This window comes from Lissotriton vulgaris, chromosome 6, assembly GCF_964263255.1.
Source record: "Lissotriton vulgaris chromosome 6, aLisVul1.2, whole genome shotgun sequence".
NCBI classification, from domain to species: domain Eukaryota; kingdom Metazoa; phylum Chordata; class Amphibia; order Caudata; family Salamandridae; genus Lissotriton; species Lissotriton vulgaris.
The window spans coordinates 827,242,186-827,269,137 of record NC_141694.1 but is presented as its reverse complement, the minus strand read 5'-3'; the positions used below and the strand labels follow the sequence as shown (position 1 = coordinate 827,269,137).

The window sequence follows — 26,952 nt, the reverse complement described above, 5'->3', positions numbered from 1 at the left end:
AAATTATATGCTGATGACATTGTTCTTTTTTTGGACCCAAAGATAGATACCCAGACGAAAGTTATGCGAGTCTTTGCCGACTTCGAAAGAATAGGGGGTTATATAATCAATAAGAACAAAACCTAAATTATATTATGCAATTGCAGGGTGAATTCTCTTTTATCAGAATTTAGACAATATACAATATTCGTCCAAAGAGGTATCTTGGGATCTACGTAACTGAGAAAGTAAAAGATCTTTTTTCCCTAAATTATATCCCATTGGTGAAAAAGGTGCATTCTCAATTAACACGATGGAACCAGCTGCCGTTATCAATAATAGGTCTAGTTGCATTAATTCGGATGTCTATTCTTCCATTGTTTAATTTTCTTTTTAGTGCAGCTCCCTGTGCAATACAAACTTCTTTTTTTTAAAGAAATAGACTGTATGTTCTCCTCTTTCCTATGGACAAAGAAGGTACCCAGATTGGCACTCAGCATTTTAAACCATCCAGTTGCAGAAGGAAGATTATCTTTACCAAATATCACAGATTGTTATTATGCAACATTTGCACATCATAGTTTTAGATTCTCTTTTTTAGATCCTCAAGAGGCAGATCATTTTTTCATTAAAAGGTTCCTAAGGGAACATAACTTAATAGACCCCACAAGAGTTACCAAGTACCTTAAAAAAGTACGTTATAAGACCTTACAAAGGCTGTTTAAACAAAAATCTCAGCTTGTAGCACACTACGATATTCTAAGAATCAATATCTCAACCAGGCCTTCGAATCTATTTATGGGGGAAATAGGTTTGTTAAAGAATAACATAATTAGATTAAGGGAAGAAAATGGATACGTCCAGATCCAGGATTTCGCATGGGGGAATTTTCGGAAGACTTGGGCGGAGATTGAAACAGGGCTTCAACATTCAAGTACAGTTTTAAAGTGGTCATTTATTAGATTAAATCCCATATTGGAAAACCTGTACTATAAAACTATTATTAGTGGAGCCCTTAATTGCCCCACACAGCGAAAGATTAGTAATTGGATTACAGTTTTCGATGATAATAAATCTCTCTCTCTATATGAAAAAGTTAGGGATAGATGGAAGAAAAGGGAAGGTATACAGACCCTTAAACCAACCTGGAATATGCTTAATAAGTTTAGCATTGAGGGGCAAACTTTAAACGTATGCATTACTATTCGAAATGGTTGATATATAGAACACCCTCTTTTCTTCACAAAATATACCCGCAGTTAGAAGATAAATGCTTTCGCTGTGCAGAGAAAGGAACCAGGACACATATCATCTGGGAGTCCCCAAAAATCCGGAATTTCTGGGAGGAGATCGAGAAATATCTCAGATTTGTAATTGATCTCCTCATCTTACTTGATAAATCCATTGCAGTCTTGGGCTGCTCTCCTGCTATCTCTGGTCACGAGGAAGGCTTGTTTATTGTACCTTTAATAGCAAGATCTTTCATCTTACAACTCTGGAGAACAGAGAAAGTACCTACTTTTAATGCCTGGAGGGCAAAATTGTCCAGAGTACAAGAATTGGAAAAGAGATGTGCAGTAAGATCAGGGGCAGTAAGAAAATATGAGAAATATTGGAGCGTGTTTGAAACATAGGAGAACAGCTTGTAGTTGGTATAAAAGGATAGAACATATATGTAGGTACTTGTTCGGATATAGCACTTTGCACTTTACTTTAATGTGATCTCTTCCTGCTCCCTTGTTATATTTGGTATAAAATGATAGGGTAAGCATGTATGCATGTATCCTGATTTTGCACTTTGCACTTTAACATATTATGATCTTTCTGCTTTATAGGAACATTGTGATTGTACTGCTGAGTATTTGAAAATGAATATTTATCATACTGTAATATATGGTACTCTAGATTTAAACTAATTTTCTTTTCTATCAATATTTTGAAATACGTATTTATATATGATTATTTTGTATGTTGTAATGTCTATGAACTCTCAATAGAAAACAATGAAAAAACAAAATGTTCAATACACTGGCACCATATGCTTTTGACAGTTAAGTCAGACATACAGTCTCTCCATAATAAATAGATCCTTCTGACATCACTTTCCAAAATGAACCAATCAGGTTTATTGCCTTTATCCCTGCCTGTCATCATAACCAACTCATGCATAAGCTCTCCCACAAGGCAACCGCATGCATAATCTTAAAATTATAAATATATTCAAAATTCAGTTAGCAAAGCAATATGCAACCATTCCTAAAAGAGGCTAAGAAGGGATAGTCCAATTTTTAATACCTCCAGGATTCATTAGAGGGGGTTTCCAGTACCAAAACCCTTTCTTGATATGGTAATCGGAGAGATTCTATGTAAAAAAGAACTGTCTTTGGGCATTAAAATAGTTGAATAACAATGCACCTTTAAATGCCTATTTGTTTCAACCTAGGCTTTTCACTAGTGAGATCTACTAACTTTGTCGTAACTGTTGCTGATGAACAGATGAGACTTATGGCATCTAACATATGGCATCTGGCATATGGAGTCTGTAAGAAGTAGTAAAGTCCTTTGAGGAGGTCAACACGTGATGCAGTAGTGTTGTATCATTGCAAATTGTCTGACGATTGATAGATGAAGACTTGCTAAGAATTTCTTGATTGGAAAAGTTTCTGGAGTTATGCTAATGTGTCTGAAGAGCATTGTTGTCACTTGGGGTAGAAATATTGTTATTTGTCATCTGCTGTACAATAATCTTTGACAAATTTTCTCAAATTTTGAATTACGGTAAGGCAATAAAATGGTATTTATTTGGGAAGAATTTCCTTTGGTGGAATACAGATTTATAAGGCTCAAACTTGGCCTTACTTCATTAAGGGCCTCATTACGATGGAGGTCAGATGATCATCCAATCGCAGTGGGCTGGACACCGGCCGACAAGGTGTTGGCGGTTCCACCCACCATATTATGATGAGTCTGCCGTGTAGGCAGTTGGAAATATGCCTTTTACTATTGCGGCTTGTGCTGTGGCCTAGAAAAGGACTGTGTAAAACTAAGGAGTTAGGTCCATAAGGGGCAAGGGGTGGGCTGGACCCTATTATATCAAGCAAAACAACGAGATGTGCCTACACCCAACTTATTTTCAATAATTCTTCACATAAGGATCAAACACAAACTTATTTAATTTGATCCGGTATTTTTATTTATACCCATCTGTTTTGTAGTATTTTTAAATCTTATATTTTATTTCTCAAGCAGAAGAGGAGAAACTGTACATTCAAATACAATTACATTAATATACAATAATATTTACAAACATGTATATACATTTCAAAAAACTAAAACAACATACATCCAACAAACAAACATCAAACATTTATATTTTTATTATGTTGAATCAATCTATACCCCAAAGTAAAGGACAAAGTCAAAGAAAGGAGCCAAATGAAGACGAATTATAACTAGCAACTGCTAGTATGCACTATCAATGTTAATGCTTGCTCCCGCAGATGTGCCGACGCGTTTCGAACCCAGGGAAACCAGTTCCCGGACTCTCATCAGGGCTTTGTCACTTTTCTGTATAGGATGCAAAAAACAAAGTTTTAATCACAACCTAAACGCCTTTACCCTGTCTCATATTGCATCAAAAGGTAATATATGTACCTGTAATCATCTGATTCCCTGAACCTTTCAAGCTTCAAAAGAAGGTTCAGGTCGACTTTTCAGTCTCCATATTGTGGGGGTTGTTGCTCATTATACTGTACAGGGTTAGTAATTCCCTGAAAATGAAGAGTAATATATACATCAGGACGCTGCCTATTTAAAGTAAGGAGGCAACATGCTTCATGAACAACACAGAAGTAATATCTTCATACCTCTGTTCCACTGGACGTGATTTCTCTTTGGGGCAGTATTTGTTGTACCGCTCGCAGTTTCTTTACAGGTTCTACCAGAAAACAAGAACCTATTAGGGCCAAGCCTTTAAGCACACAAATTCGGGTTGTGCCCATTTATATAAAACAGATGCCACATACCTTTTTACTATTGGGCGCGGCCGTAAATAATCACTTTAATGCGCTAGAAACTCGTTTTTATTCTGGACAAAATCCGGGGACGAACTGGCAAGAAAAAAGAGAGGTTGGTTCAAATTGTTACCCTTTGTGCTAGGGCCTAAGTACTTTAAACACATTCTCTCGCATATCTTGGTTAAAAGCGTACCTGGTCCCGGTTCGTTGTTAATGCCCGCTATGTATGCTTGCTCGTCGTCAAACCTCACTCGGTACCTGTTAACATAACGATGTGCGCTTAGCTTTCAAAAGTGCAAATAGAATTAAAGCGATTCATGCTTAAATAAATCGTAAATATTATCAGAACCAGGAGAAAAGTTGGCTGACTAATTACCTGTCGCTCGCTTGACCTCCCTCATTCCAACCCTTCTAGCAGGTGCCAATTTTTTTGCCGAAATTGCTCTAAAAAAGAACTACTTCATTTTTAACGAGCAATTCTACATGAAAGTGAAGGGGACTGCCATGGGGTGTCCTTATGCCCCAGAAATGGCAGTCCTCTTCATGGCACAATATGAAGAAAAATGTGTTGAGACTAATAATCCACTTTCGGATCACATTAACCAATGGTTATGCTATATAGGTGACGTCTGGCTCCTGTGGCAGGGGAGCCAATCCGAACTATTGGCTTTCCATGACTGGATCAATGCCAGACACAAAGACATAACATTTTCCATGGAACACAGTAAAGTGAAAATGAAATTTTTGGATTTTGAATTAACTTGTGTTGATGGACATTTGAAAACATCCCTGTATAAGAAGGCTACTGATAAAAATACCATCTTACATCATAGAAGCCATCACCCCCGAAATTTAAAAGCAAATCTGCCATATGGGCAGCTTCTACGTATACATAGAAATTGTACTGAGCTGTGTGATTATGATGAACATGCTCAAACCTTCTGTGGCGAAATGATACACCGAAGCGCCACGCCCTCCCCCTAGACCACCAAACGCCGTGGCAAAATTTGCGGCGCATGGAATGAGTTAAAACAAGGTGGCGCAAACAGGGAAGGTGCGCGTCATATTATGACGAATGCCTTTGGGGCAGCGCATTCAATAAAATACAGAGCTTCTGTTTCAAAGCCACTCCGTGTCTCTGTGTACAGACGGCAACTTGCCTGCACTTTAAAGAGGGATTTGAGATCTACCTACAGGCGAGTGCAGTGAGTCATTGTACCTGCCTGCAGGGGAATATGTGGGGGTCCAGAAGGCAGCTTCAGGGGGTGCAATGACAGTGCGGCTCCTAGGGTGTTAGGCATGGCAAACGCCAAAAGGATAGTACTGATGCTACATGTGTGCCTGCGCTATCAGCACTTCAGAAGCTGCTGCAGAAGCATCTGTGGGTCCTTATGTAATACCATATATTTTTTATTTTTTATTTAAGAGTTTTATATAGTGCAAACTTGACCCGAATCGGGCATCAGAGCGCTTTACGTAGCACAGTTGCATTACATGAAGACACATTTATTTGTGTTAGGCACAGGGAGATAAGTGATTTACCCAGAATCACAGGATGTTCAGCGTCATTGCCGAGACTCAAACCAGTTCCCGAGATTCGAGGTCGGCCACCCTAGCCGTTAGGCCAACTCCTCTCCCCAAGTGTCCAGTTGGCGCAAAAAGCATGCACACATGCCTGCTGCGCCCCAGGGCACTAACTATAATACGGCCCCAGATATTATGATTTTAGATGCTTATTAAAATATTTACTATATGTGATTAAACAAAATCATTTTCTGCAGAAGGCACAAAGAGTATATTCATATGTCCTCTGGTAAATGCACACTTTCATATGAAAGTATCAGCAGAATGTTCCCTTGCAAACGGGGTTAATGTTGTGAAGGAAGATAAAACCCCAGCCAGGGCCCTCTATTGCTTAGGCTGAATCCCTGTCAGCACCATTCCCAGTATCCCCAGAGCCCGATGAAGTCACGCATGGCACAGGATTTGATATTTGAGAAATACAGTTAGAGTTGCTGTTTGTGCAGTTATTCATTAGAAGTGAGAGGTGCTATTTTGGAGAGTTCCAAGTAAAGATCTTGCTAAATATATTTAAACACTGGTTATTCCAAAGAAATCCCAGCTACTTCATCTGGACAGGAATGACGCATGAGGCTTTGCCAGTGCTCTTTCGGCCTTCCCAAGTGCTATTGCAGTTGTTGCCTTACCCTGCCAGGGCAGTCCAAGCCAATAGAGGAAAAAGTATCACGATGTTTTGAATTGATCTGAAGTTAACCTGTCTTTTATTATTAGGTTGATTTATTTCTGGATTCTTTTTTATTTGACATGCCACACTGCTAAGATTTTGAGCAGAAATTCCACACTACCAGGAGTCGCTCAAAGATCATTAGCCCTGAAAATAGGCATTGCAAAGGGAATAGGTCTGGCATAGCCTTGCCAAGGATTATGCTCTCGATGCAGATGGCCATTTTTACCAATAAAGCATTTCAAAAGCAGAATGGCAGTCATTTTTTAAAAGTAAAAAATAAGGAAGTATGTACAAGATGCTGTACACATTGAGATGTGCGACTGACCTGATAGCTGTGTGCATAGAGCTGCTAGGCCCTTGTGAAAAATAAATAACTGTTGGACCTGTCAGCCTTTGGTGTGGTCTTCGCCTCAAATGTTTTTCTTTCTCCTCTGCTGTTTGATGAAATTCGTTTCTGTTGGCCTTGGGTCTCTCTGCACTTTACCACTGCTAACCAGTTGTAAAGCTCTAGTACTCTCTCACATGGTAAAATTAGCTTACACCCAATTGGTACATTTCATTACTTATAAGTCCCTAGTAGAGCAGTACTGAATGTACTCAGGGCCTGTAATTTAATTGCTACTTAGTGAGTCTGCAGATCTTATTGTGCCACCCACTTCAGTAGCCCTTCAAAACAGGTGTTAGGGCTGCCATTGCAGCCCCGTGCACTTTTAAACTGCCAATTTGACTTGGCAAAATAACCATTTTGCCAGGCCTGCACCTTCGATTTTATTACATTTGTCACCCCTAGGGAGGCACTAGAAAGACTTCAGGGCAGGATGCAGTGTATTTAAAATGTTGAACATGTAATTTTAAGTTTTACATTTCCTTGTTGTGAAAAACTCTTAAATTCGTTTTCACTACTACAAGGCCTACCTCTCCCATAGGATTACATTGGGTTACTGTATTAAATTTAATCAGTGCTAACATTGGATTGGGAACCGGTAGAAAAGTTGTGTTTATTCTCAAAATTATTGTAATTTAAATTCCTCTATAATGGTAATTGCAGATTTTAAGTTACAATTCTGAAAATACCGCTTTTAGAAAGTTGTCATTGTCTTGTCTTAACCATTTGGTGCCTGGTGCCTGTGGCCTGTTTCCTGGGTCACATGACTAGATGTAGTTGGCAGTTGCCCTTTGTGTATTTGTTCCAGACAGTGAGACAAACGGGGATGGGCCATCCTGCCTGATGGGTAGGACAGAGCTGCTAGTCGACCCACTTGCATTTTAAAAGAGCTGCCTTAGCACACTCACAAAAAACTTTACACCATTCTTGTGCTACCCTAGTCCTCGTGGAGCCTGGGCACGGAAATGGGGAACCATATGGTAGAAAGACCTACACGTCTCTCTCCCACATGAAAGGCCGGCACCAGATATAAATATTGGACCCCAGAGCTGCTCTTAAGTACACTCCTGGGCCTGCGTAAATTACAGAGGAAGGACTGGCTTGTTTCCCAGAGGACTGCCCTGCTGCTCGAAGCTTACCTTGTTAGTCAGATAACTTCCCTGCTGCTTGAAGCTTTCCTTGTTCCCCAGAGGACTGGCCTGCTGCTGGAAGCCTGCCTTATTTTCCAGAGGACTGCCCTGCTGCTTGAGTCTTGCCTTGTTCCCCAGTGGACTGCACTACTGCTTGAGGCCTGCCCTGTGCAAATAAAAACTGGACATGCACCCTTCATCCTAGGCTACTCGATTGACTCCAAGGGTCAGTTGCCTGACCTCGTGTTCTGAGCCACAGAGACACAGCAAGCTTGAGAGGCTTCCCTGCAACTACCCAGCTGTCCTGCTGCAATGAGCTCTACCTGGATCTGCAACTGGACCTGCCTAAGGCCTGCTGCCAGTGCTGGAGTGAGTTCCTGTTCCCCAAGAGATGCCTCCCCGGGTTCTGGACTCTTGGCTTTCACCAGCTGAGCTTCTCCTGTGAAATCTGTTGCTTAATCCTTTAAAGTTGCATATCTTCAGTTCTACTGATTGGATTCCTGTTGTTTTGGTCTCGTTTTATTTATTAAAATGTATCCTATTTGTCTAAATTGATTTGGGTTTTTTATTGTGTTGTGTTTTCACTTTATTACTCTTTAAGTGCTGCATAAATACTCTATACATTGCCTCTGAGTGAAGCCTGACTGCTTTTGTGCCAAGCTATCAGAGGATTAAGCATGGGTTAATTTTGTGACTTTTGTAGTTCACCCCGACAAGGACTGTGGTTGTTGCTTCAGAAGGGTTAACCCCCTCATCAACCAATAACCCAGTGTCTTACGTTGGGGCTGCGGTATCATCCAGACAGCATAAAATGTTGTCCAATCTCATACGAAGTACTGTATTGGCAATAGGTTAGGATTAACACGCTCCCATTTAAGTGGCACACCTTTATATTTATTGGCTTCCAAAGAAAATGTTTTCACATGTGGCAGTAAGAAGGCTTCCCCTGATTGAATAAGGAGTTTAAGTGGATTGTGGTCACTAAAGCTGGTTCCAATTCCATAAAGTTAGTAACCAGATGGCCAATGTCACTGGACAAAAGAATAAAATCAATTGTGCTGTTATGCTCCCTGCCATTGTAGGTCGGTGCTATAATAAGGGGGTTTAAACAATAATCAAAACTAAAGGATAAATTGTATTTCGTTAAAAAATTGTTCAGTGCATCACCTTGCAGAGCGTGGCTGAAATGTTATATGGCTTCATGATTTGGAACATGTAACCCACTGGTAGAGCCAAGGAGATGCCTGGCAGAGATGGGCATTCAAATCTCTAGCCCATAAAATCGAGGCATTGTCCTAGTCACTCTCAACCAGAACTCTGGGAGGTTTCCTTAAGTTGAAAATAGGTTCTAAATTTTGTGTATTAAATGCAGGAGTGAAGTGGGAAATGTAACCAAAAATACATTGGTTGTCATGCTCCTACATTTCTTGTAAACAAATTAGGCTGTATTTGCTTAATGAGGTTAATACATTCAGGATTGTTAAACTCGCGTTTAAGCCCAGCGATGTTCTGTGATCTAAAGTTCCCCACATGTTACTTGCGACTTCAATTACATTCTCTTCTTCAGGGAAACTTAGCGTAAGGTGTGAGGTAAATGGTATCATTTGATATTTTTCACAAAAAGTATGTTCCTCATAAATTATAACTTAATTATAACAGAACATTCTTTCCTTTCATTCCATTGGACCTGCGTAAAGCAGTGATCACTGTACTTCATTTGGAGCCTCCAATAGCTGCAAGTCTCAAGCAGAAAAATACCTATCTAGAGTGTGAACTTAACTTTCCTATAAGGAGTGCTTTTGATATAGCTTTAAACTTAAGTCTAAGTCCTTTTACTGACTGGTAAATGGGGCTTACTGCTGGCCTAAGTGAATGAAAACAATTCTATGTGGTTATAATTTCATAATGTGGATAGGGTGCCAGGATTTGAACTCTTAGGCTTTAGCATTGAGGATGCCTCCGCCCAGGTTTTAAATCGGATTCTATGCTACAGACCCCCGGGGGCCTTTTGTTCTCAACAGCAGCAAATACTGTTAGAGACTTTTACCAATATTGCTGCTTCCCACCGCAAATTGGTGATTTTAGGGGATTTTAATTTATGGTTTAATGGCCAGCTAGATGGGGGATGCGCCAATGTTCTGCAGTCCTGTGAAGGCCTTGGTCTCCTGCAACAAGTATCCAAGGTCACTCATAATGGTGGACATATGTTGGACTTAATTTTTTCAGAGGCAAACTATGTGTCTGTGGGGGAGATCCTACCTTTGATCTGGACAGGTCACTTTTTAATTAAATTTTTTGTGAATCATGTTAGGCAAGAGCCGCGCGCAACTGACCCAGGGGGTGAATTCATGAGTAGAGACTGGAGAACCCTGATACATAGAAAAGGGTTGGAACCATTGCTATTGACTGACGATTGCTTCTCCTCTGATCTGAGAGAGGAGGAGAATTACTCGATGCTTGGTGCTAAAATCATGTCGGCCTTGGACGTGCTTGCCCCTCTAAAAAAACAACGCAAGAGGGGCAGACCCTCATCTCCATGGTTCAATGATAGCCTGAAACATATGAAACATGATTGTAAGCATTTTTTTTTTTTTTTGCCGTACTTTTTGAGCGCACGGCTACCCCGAGAGGGTGTCCCGGCGCTTTAGCAAAGAGGCCTGAGAGAAACCATGAAACCAGAGGCAGACAAGCTACAGTCACGATGATTACTTAGTGAAGAGCAAAGTCTTCAGCTCCTTCCTAAAAGCCAGAAGGTTATTCGCTTTCCGGAGAGAAAGTGGGAGCTCGTTCCACAAGCAAGCTGCCACATGTTGGAAGGATCGGCCGCCCATCCGGGCACGTTTGACCGCAGGCACCTCCATTTTGGCCAAGTCAGCTGGCCGCAGCATCCTCCGTGGCACATAGAAAGCAATACGCTTCCTAAGATAATTGGGACCAACAGAATGAAGGGCTTTAAACGCCAATGTAAGGAGTTTAAATCTGATTCTGCCAGAAATCGGTAGCCAGTGCAACTTAGCTAGTAGCGATGAGGCACTGGCTCTCCTAGGCAGGCCATAGATGGCTCTGGCCGCCGAATTCTGGACTATTTGCAGTCTGGATAAAAGATACTTTGGTAGGCCTGCAAAAAGCGCATTTGCATAATCCAGACGAGATCCCACAAGCGCCTGGACTACATTCCTACGATATTGCAGGGAAAGCAGTGGGAGGAATTTCCTAAGCATCTTAAGGATGCCGAAACATTTCCCTGATAATCCCAGAATGTGTGGACGGAACGAGAGATCATCGTCAAACACAACTCCAAGATTTTTCACTTGAGAAGATGGTTTCTCGGGGGGGAACATATCCTGGGGCCACCATGTCTTCCAACCAGGATCTGGGGCACAGCCGAAAAAGAGCAGCTCAGACTTGTCTGAGTTGCATTTAAGGCTGTGCCGCTGAAACCACGCAAAGACTGCACTCAAGCAGTCTTTAATTCTGCCGCCGTCGAAGACCTCTCCCATCCTGCAGGTGAACAGGAGCTGGGTGTCATCAGCGTATGAGATGACCCGGGCCCCAAACGCCTCCGCTACCTCCGCCAGAGGGGCCATGTATATGTTAAAGATGGTGGGGCTCAGAATGGACCCTTGAGGCACCCCCACCTCCAGCGAAGGCATTTCTGCAGAGAACGGCGGAGCCCAGATCACCTGTCGGCGGCCGGCAAGAAAGGATTGGAACCAATCCAACACCGTCCCACGCAGACCTATTTCCCTGAGTCTTAAAAGGAGACCTGCGTGTGGGACGGTGTCGAAAGCCGCCGACAAGTCCAGCATGACTAACATAGCCTTTCCCCCCTGATCGAGCGTCTCCCTGATGGCGTCGGTTACCTCTACCAGAGCTGTCTCCGTGCTGTAATTCGCACGAAAACCAGACTGGGAGTCATGCAGCAGTTTGTTATTATCGATAAAGGTGGTAAGAGTATGCTGAACATGTTTCTCCATCACCTTCGCCAGAGCAGGGAGGAGGGAGATAGGTCTATAGTTAGCCATCTGCAGGGGATCTAGCAGAGGCTTTTTGATCAACGGCAGAATAAGTGCGTGTTTCCATTGTCGAGGAACCACCCCGGAGCTCAATGACAGATTAAGCAGGGGGTTCAGCAAGCTGTTCACAGCTGAAGCCACCCTGCCCAAACATTTCGCCGGACAGGCATCTAGAGGAGAGCCAGACTGCAAACGGGATAGCAGCTCGAGCGAAGTTTCACAGGACAGTTGGGGAAAGACAGATAGTATGGGCCCGGACTCTGCCTGTAAGGAAGCTTTAAGCTTCAGATTTCCCCCTGAGGCAGCGGCATCAATTGAAGGATCCACAGACGCAAAAGAGTCCTGAATCTTTAAAATTTTAGCCACAAAAAAGTCTGCAAGCTGTTTAATCCATTCTTCCGTATGTGAATGTAAACAGGTGCCTGCGACGGGATTAACAAACTCCTTCACAATCCTAAATAGTTCCCGACTCGTATTATCGGCTTTGTCAATTCTCTGCTCGAGATAGTTCTTTTTAGCTACAGCAATCTGTTTGTGGTATGTCTTTATGACATCGCGGTATTTCGTTTTTTCCACAAGATCGTACTTGCGCCGCCAGCGCCTTTCCACCTTTTTACACTCTTGGCGCATTATACGCAGTGTGGAAGAAAACCAAGGAGCGGAGTCATGATGGAAGGTTGTTCTAGCTGACTTCGGTGGAGCCAGCTCCTCGAATCTAGCCTGCATCCAATTCTGGCACACGGTTAGATCAGCTTCTAAGATCCCTGTCAGTTGACACGGATGTTGACAGAGCGCATCGGAGAGCATATCTGCTGTCACTAGGTGAAAAGCTCTAGATTGTCGGGGGCCTTCCTTCTGTGTTCTTTGTTTGGGCCTAGACTCATGCACTATGGCAAAGTTTATAAGATAATGGTCTGACCAAAGGACTGGGAGTGGTGGGGACACCTCTATAGGCACAGTGGAGAAGATAACATCTAGCGTGTGGCCTTTCACATGAGTGGGGCTGTCAATAAAAGAGGCTAGCCCCAGCAACGCCGTAATGTCTCGGAGTTTGGCGGCTTCAGCATCGGTTAAAGAGTCCATGTGCAGATTTAAATCGCCTAATAGCAGGCAATGCGCAGAACGCATGCACGGTACTGATAGAGCCGACTGTAAGTCCTCAAAAAAGGACCCGATAGGTCCAGGGGGTCTATAGAGGAGAATCCCTGTGCAGGTCTGAGAGGCCGATAGGCAGAGCGTAAAACCTAAGGCTTCACATCCAGCAATATTGTCCACCGAAAAGGAGGAGCAGTCAAAGGCCTTGTCCACTATCAGGGCCACCCCGCCACCTCTCCCCTCAGTTCTATCTTTCCTTAAGATGGAGTAATTGGGCGGGAGAGCACATGCAATGTCAGGTTCCGAACCCACCCCCAACCAAGTCTCCGTTAAGAATAAGCATGAAGTTTTGGAATGCGCGAGAAGATCCCATATGTCCGAGGCATGACAAGGAAGGGACCTAGTATTCAGCAACGCGCAACGACAATGCAAAGGAGGAGCAGATAGAACACGGGTTGGTGTAAACGTAGGGCGCCAGTCACACAAAGGGCAACCCTTGCCCAATCGGCGACCACCGGGGAAAAGAAATTTACAGTCAGAGCGAGGAGGGCGCAAAGCAGACAAGGCAGACGCGCTGTAGGTGATCATCCTGGAGCAAAGGTAGTCAACCACCACGCACCAGATCAGCAGGGACCCAGTAAAAGATGGAAGAGCCAAGAGCCAGAGTCCGGCCTCGTCCGCCTCCGAGACGCTGACGAGCGCAGACGGGCAGGACTCTGGCACGACTCAGGCGCAGGGAGGGCGCTCCGCTGCGCGTCACCGCTGCGCGCTGCAGGCGAGCATTAAATAGCGTCGTCTCGGCGTCCCAGGTGACCTGGACGCTCAAAGATGGCGCTCGCGCTTCCTCCCAAACAAAGATGGCGCTGAACCCACAACCTCCCGGTAACCCGGACCCGCCAAACAGCGGTGGTGATTCCTGAATTACTGTGCAAGGTAGGGGCCAGAACAGATTAAAAGCAGGGAAGAAGGCAAAAATTAAAATTACAGAAATCCAAAAAACGGGATATTTTAAAAATTATACTGGGCAGATAAGCGCGCGACCAGCGCGAACATCAGCGAGGCACCAGAGAGATTCTCGGCCTCAGGAACACTAAGCAGGCTAACCTTCCGGCCAGCTCGCAGAACGCAGAACGGAAATGGAGGAACGGGTACAAGGTGGAGGACAAACATACCTGGAAAAGTAAGATCGGGGAATATAAGAAAGCAATTAATATGGCAAAGCAGAATATTTCTCTTCCTTAATCCTTAGTGCTCCGAATAGCTCAAGAGGCATTTTTAATATCCTGAATAGTTTGACCAATCCCGATTGTGTTAAAAATGTAATTCCCCCTTCTCAAGAGCTATGTGAGAGCCTAGTGGGATTTTTTCACAATAAAATTAAAAAGATCATTGACGATTTAGGCGTGGTCACCACTCAATTTGATAACAAGGGTGGGGCCCCCCACCAATCTGAGTTGGGAGAAGCCCTGAGGGAGGACACGGTTGAAACAGTGCAGGAGGGGGCAGGGGTTGGTCTAGAGGGGGATGGGGCTCACTCTTTATTTGAATTTCCACCCCCTGATGCAGTGGAGTTCTACAGAATTGCAGAGAGGATTACTTCGGGTTCTCCTTTAGACCCGTTGCCCTGCAAAATCTGGAAGGAGTTTAAGGATGAATTATTTCCAACACTTCACCAGATTTGCAATCAGTCACTTATTACTGGTACTGTTCCATCTCAATGGAAGCAAGCAGTAGTGACACCCTTGTTAAAAAAGCCATCCTTGGATCCTAACTGTCTTAAGAACTACAGGCCCATATCCCTCTTGCCTTTCCCGGCAAAAATCGTGGAAAGGGTAGTCAGTAGTACTCTCTCCAAGTTTCTTGAACAATATGGCTTACTGAAGGAGGTTCAGTTTTGGTTTTAGACTGGCTCATGGTACCGAGACAGCCTTGGTAGCCGTAATGGGCGAACTTAGAAGGCGGTTGGACAGAGGTCAATCAGCAGTACTTATTCTGCTTGACCTGTCGGCCGCCTTCGATATGGTTAACCACGGAATTTTGTTGAGGAGGTTGAGGGAGATAGGGGTAACAGGAATCGCCATGAAATGGTTTCAGTCCTTTTTACAGGGCAGACAGCAAGCGGTGTCTCTTTCCCCCTTCCAATCCGCTTTTACCAATATTTTGCACGGTGTACCGCAGGGCTCGGCCACCAGCCCTATACTTTTTAACATTTATATGAAACCACTAATGACAGTCATCAGAAAATATAACATCGACATTATAAATTATGCTGATGACACCCAGTTGATTAGCTTACTGGAGGGGGAACAATCTACCTCATTGGAAGTGTTTCATAGGTGTCTGCGGGACACAGCATTGTTGTCTAAGGAAAACTTGTTGCAATTTAATGGTAGTAAAACGGAGGTGCTGTGCTGTACCGCGGAAAGAGTCCCTCGTGGGCTGCCTAGCAATTTTTGGCCTTTAGACACTTTGACCCCATTGGAACCTGTAAAGACAGTCCGTAACCTAGGCGTTATCTTTGACTGTCAGCTAACGCTAGACGTGCAGGTGACAAAAATAGTGGGCTGTTGTCTGGCCATCATTAGGTCACTGAGGAAGATTTTTCCCCTGCTGCCCTCCATGGCTCGTACAGAGATAGTGCGTAGTACCATTCTCAGTAGATTAGACTACTGTAACGCCCTATTGCTGGAAGCTCCCAACTTCCTATTGGATAGGTTACAGAGAATACAATCTATGGCAGCCAAATTGGCCCTGGGTTGGCCTAGAAGGTCTTCTTCCTCACAGGCTTTAGCGGAACTACACTGGCTGCCGCTAAGCCAAAGAGTTCAATTTAAATCTCTTTGCCTGGTGTTTAAGGCCCTCATGGGATGGGATCGGTCTCCTTTCCAAAGAAATTTTCCTGGTATGCACCTATGAGAACTCTGCGCTCCTCAGGGGCAAAGCTGGTGAAAGTACCTAAATTCAGGAAGGTGAGATCAGGTGGCAGATCTTTTGAGGTGGCGGCAGCAAGGCTCTGGAATGCCCTGCCTCTGGAACTCAGACAAATTAATGAGATTCTGCCTTTCAGGAAAAAGCTAAAAACATGGCTCTTCCCAAAGATTTAATACATGTTGTAGTGTGGCCTCGTAGTGCGTATTTCTGAAAGGTTTAGCGCCAGGATGCCTGCAAGGTAACAGATGCGCTTTAGAAGTACAATAAATAAAAAATAAATAAATAATCTGGTAGAGACATCTAACGATGAGTAGGCGGGGGTCGACTAAGAAGGGGCAGTGTCCTGTAAGGACCGTGAACAACGGGCACAACGTCATGATTATGCTAGGTAGATCGCCTCTGTGACTTCCGCTTGTGCTTACCTTAGGGAGACGAGGGACGATGTCTGGAACAATCCCGCGACCTACCACGAAACAATTTATGATGGCCGTGATTCTGTGCAAGAGCATTATAATCACATTCATTAGATCGTTGACTTCTCTGTCCGGTTTATATAATTACACATACCGACTTTTCGAGGTTATGTTCCATACTCTGTTTTAAGCTTTCACCATTCTAAGATGGCCACGCTGTAAATGTGTGCTCTGACGTCAGCTTCTGACATCTTTAACATACGGCGTCTTCCGCACTTGAGTGTAACGAGGATTGTTGGCTGACCTCTGAAGGCAGGACTACTCCCTTGCTCTAGTAAGTTTCCTCCGTCCAAATAACGCCGGGGAGGGTTTCTTGTTTGCCTTGTTGCAATAAGATAACTAACACGTTCCCCTTGTTCGTAGGTGAACAGTAAAGACACAGAGTTAAAGTTAGTAAGTTTTGTGTTGTTATTACGTTTCCTTGCCATTACGAGCTGTGGGCTAAAATAGTAATTGCTTGCCATTTTCCGTTACAGAGTGAAATTTCTATTGTGAGCACGTAAGTTCTGTCCCCGTTTTCTGCTGTTTTGTGATATGATCGAGGTCATAGCAGGGTACAAATTTAGTTTTTCGTTTTCGTTGTTTTCTGTGCAGGTTCAACTATTGTGGACATTAGCTCCGAGTGAGTATATTGGCAAGGTTGTTAAGCTTTACGAGTTTTAAATGCATGAAAGAGCTCAGTTATAACTAATAGGGGGCTCTTTCCCTTTTAATCAGTTTTTAGACTGTTGGGACATTGTGGCCCGTTTGCCCTAAGTACACTTCCGGCTGGAAGTATTAGGTAAGCCCTTAACCAATTAATTGCTGACCTGCACATATTAAGTCTTTGATCAGTGGTGATCAAATAATTTGGATAACTAGTAGTCACTTGCTAGGTCATCACTGTTTGTTGTGTCTTGCACGATGTCACAGGGTTAAGTTTTGGCCTTGGGGTCACCTTAAGGGTGTCTTTTTGGTGAGCAGACGATACTGTACATAGGGATAAGAATATTTATCGATTGATTTTGTTTATTTTACATTGTAATTAGGAATGTGCAACATCTTCTCGTCCTGAGGATGGTCCTGGGGAATGTTTTCACCATTATCGGACCGAAACGTCGACGCTATTAACACCGATTTGCTTTACAAAGTGTACCTCTGTGTCAGTTTGATAACAGTTATATACAAGATAAAAATGTTATGATGTATGGTAGATTGTTTGTCCATGCATAAAGCAAAAGGTGTTATATACTACTCACACAAGGATTTGTAATGCTAGTAGTATTGTGGTTGCCATACTAAAATCTTGATCTAAATAAATAAGAATCAAGTTATATCCCATGTTTGGTCAATTAATGTTCACGTTGTGTGACTGTCTATGAATAGTAAATAACTGAAAAATAATTCCCTTGGGGACATTTTTGTTAATTTATCATAATCTACCACGAAACAGGGCACCAGCTGGGGGAGGAGACCGACGATGCCGGGACTCAGAACGGTACATCCGGGCGGATAACAGTTTAATCTTATGTTCCGTGGCTTCAGCTTCCAACAGACGTTGCACTCTTCAGAATCGTGGTGCTCGCCTAGGCACCACATACAAATCTCCAAATCGCGTGCAGATCGGTCACCAACATCAGCCGCATACAGGTCTTACACGACTTAAAGCCAGAAGGCATTGGCACACTGTTCCTGGATGCTAAAGGCATCGGTAAGGCCAAAAACAAACAGGCCAGAGGAACCGCCTCTTCGGGATCCGCGTTGCAACGCGGAAAAGAAGATAACTGATGTCTGCGCGCCGGGAGGAACTTATATAGCTCCATTGACGTCATATCCGTGGACGAGATCAGGGCGGAGCCATGTGACGCCGGCACGCAGAGGTACTGCTGAAAAATCTCCGGATTCAGACTGGCGCCTGTAGGATATTCAGAGTTAAGGAACCTGCGGCTAGGTGTGTGTCTACCAGATACATCGTTACAGAAGGTAAGTAACTTGTTCGTCACACGATCTTAAATCATCCAATAAAAGATGGCTTTATCCAAGTCTTGTGTCCTGAGATCATTGGTATGGAAAGAAGCATTAATGTTCAATAAAAACTGGGATTATCCTGCTTTATTGAACTTAAACAGTCAGAGCAAATTGATGTTCTCTCATTTCAGTAGATCCTTGGTAGCAGCAAATCAAGAACTTGAGAGACGCCCTAGACAGCTCTCTCCAAGATCGATAACCACCAATAAAAGTTGTGAAAGTGCAGTTTAAAGTTTATTTTTTTCTCTCAAAATACACTTCTCCAAATCTTTAAAAGTTAACCAAAGGGGAATAGTATTCACATGCATATATCCATACATCGCCTAGGATTTCATACTTATTACTGATATTTTATTTGCATTATCTCATCCTTTATTTCAGCCTACTGTTCTCAGAACAGTCATAATAAACTTTTGAGGGAAATGAGTTGTATATTTAGTTTAAAGACCCACAAGCAACTTTTTGTTTTTGAATGTTGTTACCAAATCCTCCCTCTGCCATTACCAACATGAGTCCCATCCATATACCCTGTTATTGCATGAGGCATTGTCACTGGTCCAAAACAATACTAATTCCACATTCCAGGGATCATCAAGAGCATTGCTTCAGCAGAAAAGGAATGTTTTCATCAAATCCCAGTGCCAGTTCCTTGAATTCATCCCTATTTCATATGCTGTACAACCAGGACCTCGCCTTAGCACAATAATAGATCTACTGAGGATAAATTTAACTTTTCCAAAGTGTAAGAAGGGTTGAATGTTTTTTTCTAAATCAGCTGTCTGTAACGTAATTTCAAATTTCACAATCATGCGTCATACTTCCAGGAGCAACCACTGAGGCATTTCGTACCACGGTAATCTTCACTGATAGCACCAGCGACAGCAATTGCGAAATATCCTACAGCTGGCGGGAATTCGACCTAGAATTACTTCCTCTTTAACAAGCGACGATAATGAAACTCTACCTTAGAGCCCTTCACCTTGTTCGGACAATGCAATTCTGTTCTGTGCTGACAGACAACACATTGAACTGTTTAAACATTCATGGGCACTCACGAATTTCACTTTTCCGGGGAATCATAATTCTTTCAGTTGTAGTCTCAATTGTAAAGATGAAGTATAGACATACTAAAAAATGAACTTTCAGACCACAAACATCCATCCCAATCACATCTTGAAGTCTCCTCGCAAGAAGTAATCAAAACCACATCTTTGATATATTTTAGATACCAGTAATACAGGTAGTGCAGCTAGACAATATAATGAGACATACAAACAGTCTTGTAATTGGTGCCAGATTTATTAACTCGTGGGCAAATCTCCTGATTCGACCTCATCCTTCAAAAACCATGGGGCTCCACAGAGATATCTCTGTAAATGGTGCATTTGTGCACAAATATCCCTTCTAAACTGCAATCCAACACTACTAAATGGGAACACCACAGAAGCCAGAAAGCATGTTGCATGATCCAGCCAGGCGAGAAGGCAATGTGAATCCATAAACTTATAGGAATGAATCTAGACATAGGGCCTGATTAAGACATTGGTGGATTGGATAATCTATAACAAATGTGACGGATATCCTATTAATCGTAGTACAATTTCCATTGGATATGGACTTACATGATGAGTGGCAAATTTGATCAACATTTAGGTGTAGTTGAGCATACAGTTCTCTTTTACCACCATATATTCAGCCAGAAAAGTGGTGTGCTTTTAGTTTTTGGGATTGCAAACATACTGGTGGATTGGTTTTCCTATGTTTTGATCAGTGCTCCTAGGGGGATCATTGTGTACAGGATGGCTCTAGAGGAACGTAAGGATTCCATTATTTTACTTTTTACTAAACAGTAAGAATGCTGTCAATACGTATTTGAGTCTTGTTGTTGGGCTATTGTGCCATATTTTTTACTTTGGCGAATAGTCATAGCAGTCCCTTAGGTTGGGTAACAATCTCCGCCTTTTGTCAAAGTTGCGAAGAATGTGGTCAACTCTTTGCAGACTGACTGTACTGCAGTTGCAAAAGACACACAGATGATGGACGGAATGCAGAGCAAATAAAAAATTCTCCCCTAGTCAATAGGTCTGGGTTAAATCCATTGTTCTTTTGCTCACCATGCCACCCCAGTTTAGACCCAGCTATGTTCAAATAAGTCTTGACCCTGTGCCTCATGGGAACAGTCCAGCCCGAACTGCCAAGCCAGGTCCTCCGTAGGTTGAAAACAAGCACCCTGGGACCAGTTTCGGGGCATCACCCCTCATCAGCCAGGCTAGATTGAATCCAGTCACACAGTGAGCCTGAGACCCACATTTTGGCATACCTGGCGCACTTGAAGCAAGAAAGCAAAAGACACACAAATGATGGACGGAATGCAGAGCAAATCAAACATTCATCCCCAGTCAATAAATCTGGGTTAAATCTATAGTTCCTTTGCTCACCATGCTACCCCAGGTTAGACCCAGCTATATGTAAATCATTCTTGACCCTATGCCTCATGGGAACAGTCCAGCCCAAACTGGACTGGCATGGGGAGCTAAATAGCGATGGATTTAGGCCCAGATCTCCACCCTCGGGTGAATGTTTGGCATTGTTCAACATTCTGTCCATCAGTTGTTCTTTTTGCTTTTGTCACCCCGAGTGGAATGGGTATGCCCAAACGTGGGTCCCGTGTTCTCCATGCCACTGAAGTCAAGGTAGCCTGGTTGATGATGGGGAAAATCCAAAACCGGTCCTAGGATGCTTGATTCCCAGTCCTGGGAGACCCTGGCCTGGCAGATCGGGCTGGACTGTTCCCTTGGGGAACAGGGTCAAAGCTGATTTGTATATGGCTGGTTTTAAACTGGAATGGCATGGGGAGCAAAAAAACGATAGATTTAGGCCCAGATCTATGTACTGGGATGTTTGACATTGTTCAACATTCTGTCCATCAATTGTTCTTTTAGCTTTTGTACTTAATTTGCAGCCTGTCTGGAAGCCTAATTGAATTTCAGCTAGATGTTTGTTCTCCATGATAAATGTTGCTATTTTACATGGCAATGTATCTTTCCATTGTTGCAATAAGTAAGATTCAGTCAGTGTATCTTTAGTTTGGCATGGGGTCATAAAAAGTATACAACACATAGCATGAATACATTTCAATATAAAAGACAATAATGGTCATGAAAACACTTAAAATATTACATTAAATTATATCTTTAAAATTCAGAAAAGAGGATAAATCTTAATTAAAAAAAGGCCTCTGTAAAATTTACAAGCTCATAGCGTTTTCTAATCCGGATCTCACTCTTAATAAAATGTAGCACTGTGTGGCACGTGTCTATCATAATTCATTTTTACAAAAATTCCATTGCTGACCGGCATTGAATATTTTCATCCTGGCACAACAAAAGAATCAGAAAGGTACTTCTTGGACCTGAATAAAGTGGACAAAATAAGACAAAGTGACGTGCTCTGTTTGATGGCAATATCACAATGACATGGCGGTAGTTCCCGCTGCCAAACACATTGTAATGGAAAAGCAACTTTAAAGCTATTTAAATCTGAATAATGTTGAAAGAAGCTGATGATTTACATTCTCGGTCCATATCCGATACAATTCAATTAATTTAACTGTAGAAATTTGCCAGTAATATTCAATTGTTTTCATATCCAAAATGCCTCTTAACCATTCCTCCAAACAAAAGTTGGCATACTTGAATTTCACAATCATCTTAGCATTTGGTGGAATAGGAGTAGGCGATTTGAACATTTCTATTAGACCCAATATCTGAAGACCTGATCTGCTTACATCAACCAAGGTATCTTATTCACATGATCTAAGGTTAAACAGTCCAACATGCAAGCTCTAACCAAAACTGCCTCTGGGTTTTGCCGACACTTATTCCACAAGAAGAGTGGTGCAATGTTTCCCTGGTCATCTATATAGGGAAGGCCCAACTCCTCATGACATATACATTTTGCAGTATTTTTGGGAAACGCAAGCATTCTGAGTGTGAAACCATTTTCAATATATTGAGGTTTGTCTGTTTTTTTATACCCCATATATGGCGGCAGCAATGGATTTGGTAATATACAGGGCTATCCCCTCTGCCAATGGTTTATGTCTTAATAACATTGCTAGTGAAACATAGCCTCCACATTCCTTACGATTTGTTGTTCTTTCATAAGAATTTGTGATTTATAACCTAAGGATGAGCTAAAAATAATATATAAGTAGTTATAATCATTTAAATAAGAGACTTGTGATTGGATGCTAGTTTTTGAAATCAGAAAGATGGTGTAACTTCTTTTTAGGGGAATGCCAATCTCTCTTACCTATGGGTCAAATGTTCTAGTGTTTTGATGCAGTTGGTGCCAGAACTGCAATGCCAAATCCATTGCCCGGAGGAATAGATAAAGAACAAAATGGCACAATAACCGAAGCTGAGCAGAAGGGACACGGTTGGTGGTAAAAGTGTGTGGTAATGGACAGGCACCAGGAGTGTGGAATTTGTGACACCCAGCCTATGTTGCTTGAGTTCTAGGCCAAGAAGGTTTCATATTTATTTTGTCCACTGGACAAGTATGCCCAACCCATTCCATCACAAATCCTTTGGCTGCCAGTTTACAGTACCACATTATGGATCTGTGAAAGAGGATTGTCTTTCATTAAAGCAAGATTGTATCCATATGTATAAGTTGTTAAAAACTTCTTTATATGATTTATTAATGGAAAGCCTTTACCATTAGAGTGAGCGCTCTAATGAAATGCAATGACCTGCAAGCTCAACCTCCATTACTGCCAGTGATTCCAGTATACAAATGTGTACACTTTATTGCAAAATGAGAGGCTACTTATAATGCTCTCAGAATACTCCTTTATAATATGTAAATACAAGTATAAGCATGACAGCAAGATTAGTGATTGTATGCCTTCAAAATTAAATGTTTACCAAAAATTGCAACTTAAAAAACTGTTTTGCTCAGCTATTGCACAACTTTAGACACTATTTCTGAGTCATCATTTATCCAAATTGATGCTTTGCAGTATTTTATTTTGTAAAAACAATTCATAATGTAGATTCAATGTAAAACCATTAATAGCATCATGGAAATAAAATTGGGGTGCAATTTTTAAAGAAAATGTTTAAAGTACACCTGCAGGTATAGGTCTTTGACTTGATGCAGATTTATGATTTGATGGAATTCAAAAGAGTTTACAGACATAGGCCTAGAAACCACATTCCTAGAAAACATTTGTGATTTTCATTTTCTCGTGAGCAATAATACACATGCAAAAATCTGCGGAGCGATTGTAAATTCATACCCCGATGTAATATGAGTGCTAACATAATCAAAGATGCTACTATAAGAGTACTGATACAATGCGAATTTTAGCATCCCTTGCGCAAGTAGATATTTTATAAAATTATACACTCCAGGAGACACAGAAGGATGTGGGGCAAGCCGTGATTGGAATGTGACAGCTAAAGAGTGTGAGGCAGGTTGGGCATAACTGTCATGGAAAGAGAGAGCGAAAGGGCACACTCATACACGCAGAGACTTACGACAAAGACAAATTGTAATGTGTGAAAAGGAGTAAAAATAGGAATTATGTTGGTGACAGTACAGTAAAAAGAAAATTGCTGTTTCTGGAAAGATGAGTTCCAGAATATTTTATGTGGAAAAATTGGCAAAAGCTATGGCACAAGAAGAAAGAGCCAAAGTGGGCTAACATTGATTTTGAATCTGTGATATTAAAATTTATAATCAGGGGCAGTTCCTCCATGTGGGCAGAGGAGTATCGCCCCATTGCTTTCTCGCAGTGCGAGAAGCAGAAACATAAAATAGTATAAATGCCATTTTATGTTTCTACTTGCATTGCGAGAAAGCAGAAGAAGAGTTTGGTTGTGGGCAGGCAGGTGGGCGGGTCAAGGAGGAGTGGCTACCATGCCATATGCCTTGGGGCAATATCACACAGTTCTTTCAAGTTTGATGTTCAGGTTTAACAAAAATCCTTTCATCTGTTGGGATGTGAACTGCACCCCATTGTCTGTGATCCGGGGAGAAGGTATACCTTCCCTTGAAAAGACGTCCTTGAGGAAATCTAGGACCATTTTTGTGTTAGTGCAATGACTCAGATTTGCGCATGACCCAGTGAGATGTTTAATCAACCAATACAAGCATGAATTTTTTTAACATTCCTAAATTGTCCATGGGTCCAAATATAAATTCAACAATTCAACAATTGAATGAACTAATATACAACAGGAGTACAGTATCCGGGAAGGCGACCCCTGGACCCCGGTTCCTCTCATACTCTCCCCATAAGCGACGTTTCATAAATTTAAAGCCCTGAAGAAGTCCCAGTTTGGGACGAAACGCGTCGGCTGTATATGTTTTACTGCTTATTGAAAATAAAGATTAAAAGAAGACCTTCAACATCTCTGAGAAATATTTTTTCATTGTGCTTAAACACCTTTTGCACTTATTGTTTCACTTTTTGTGGTGCACCTTTGCGGTTGTTTTAGATGTTGAGGAAGATTTTGAAAATGCTTCCAATCAGCACCTGGAAAACCGTCATGAATGCCCTCGTAACAAGTAAGCTGGACTATGGGAAATCTCACCAGAAGACTGGCGACCACTCAGAACTCGTGACCAGAATCACTTTCAACCTCCACCACCACACTCTCATCACACCACACCACACCAGAAGGGGCTCCACTGGCTCCCCGAACACATTCGAGCACAATTCAAACTCCTTACCCACACTTTCAAAGCAATAAATTGCACTGGTCCAGCATAACTCCACAATCACACCTGCTTTCATAAATGTTCCAAACACCTCCGCTCGTCCATACTCCTACTTGCTCACATCCAACTCATGGGGAAAACCAGATCCAGCGGTTGAGCCTTCTCGCACATCGCTCCTAAAGCATGGTAACACCTGCACATTGAAGCCTCCTCCTCACTTCAATTTTGCAACAAGCGAAAGACTTTGCTATTTGAGTAGTCCCACCAGGCCCTAATTTTGGCTAGACTCACATCTACTCAGAGCCAGGATACCCCTCTTGAGTGGTAGTGTGCTCTACAAATCTCCATTCCATAATGTAACATCACATATTCCAGTTATTTATGCATCTTATACAATAACAATGCTTCCTTTTATGTGCCAGTACATCTCAGTACAGGAAGTCTCTCTGATTCTTTGTGAGAAACAGTTGTTTCAGTTTGTTCAGTGTTAGATCTGCTCACAGGTTATCAAAAACTTCAACATCCGATTACTGCCTTTCTAATGTTTTTGCATCTACCGCTGATTTGTATGATTTACTCGTGAAAGCTGTACCCCAATTGCGGGTGCAGCACTTTTTGCCAAAACCTTTTCCTGCTTCTTTCTGATCACTAGCTATAAAAGTTGAGTATGGACTTTCAGTTTTGTTAAAAACATTGTTGTTTCCCTTTGTACATTCACTTAGATCAGGCAAGAGACTACTAAATATGTTGGGTTGGGTTGGGTTTGCCTAAGACCCTTTGTTACCAACTATTATTGAGGAATTTAGGAGAAGTTAGTTCTTTAGATTTCAAGTTGAACACAAAGAGGATGAATAATAAGCTAAAGAAAGATTGCATAAATGAAAGAGTTACAAACCGCGTTTCATGCTATGTTGGTATGGATTTTGCTTTACATTTGGCAAAAAAAGTGTTCTCAAACTAAATGACTCAAGAATGTCACTGGAATGTACACAATTAAACATTCTAGTCCAAAACAGTTGTGTGCCAACCAGAGGGATACGTTTAACACAGGTATATTTTCTCTTTAGCCTATTTTTTTCCTTTTTCCTTTACACTATTTCACTACATGCTCTTTCAATTCCTTACATATTTTTTAAGCTATTACACAATAGAACCTGGTTTTGTCTATCAAAACGTCCATAGGCTTAAGTTTGACTCTGAAAGATAATCCACATGTTACAGTACATTTGTTGTTTGCTGTCATGCTGCCTGAACATATATGTGGTTGTTTATTTTAAAACAGGTTGCCCAGTTGACTTGGATTGAGAGAAAAGTTGCTGCTACCTTGTTTGGAAACCCACCATCAGCGACAATCCAGGAGGCTCTACAGAATTTTATCAAGGTAAATGTCTTGCTTTCCTACTTTTTAATGAATGTTTATTGTGGAGTTTTGTTTCATGTATTGTTCTGGAGTAGATTAAGCTTTCATTTAATTTCCATTACTCTTCTGTATTCAGTGGGGACATTTCACCACAATCGTGAAGATAGAGGTAATAACCACACTTTTTGATCCTGATCGTATCATATGAAGAAACATCACACGACTATTGACTTAGATAATGTACCATTAGATACTTCTTTTTCAAACTTTCTTTTTTGAAAACCTGATTGATAACCAGCACAAACATCCTGATCAATAGTCAGTCTAGTTAAATACAGAGTAGAAAGGCATCAACAGCCGTTGCAATAAGCACCATATGCGTCGAAAGTGCTCCCTTTGAGTACATGCTGAATATTTGGTCAACATTACCATGTAAGTGTGAAGCGAGCTGAAGAATCTTTCATCAGAAATATCAAAAGCACCTCTGACTTTCTAAATAGGAGTGTACATCAAAATCGGCTTAATCTTGAAGTTAATTGCAACATATTGCAATGTCTTAATTTGTTGACTTTTACTGTGC

The 26,952-nt window shown here is 42.0% G+C and overlaps 1 protein-coding gene across 2 annotated transcripts in view; it reads left to right on the top strand.

Moving 5' to 3' along the window:
- RMDN2 (regulator of microtubule dynamics 2) overlaps positions 1-26,952 on the top strand; it is a 726,737-nt gene that overhangs the window by 587,594 nt on the left and 112,191 nt on the right. For both annotated transcript variants that reach the window (XM_086926853.1, XM_086926852.1), the window contains exon 8: positions 26,295-26,393. In XM_086926853.1, the coding sequence (XP_086782979.1) occupies positions 26,295-26,393 (99 nt within the window). The remainder of the gene's footprint in view (positions 1-26,294; positions 26,394-26,952) is intronic.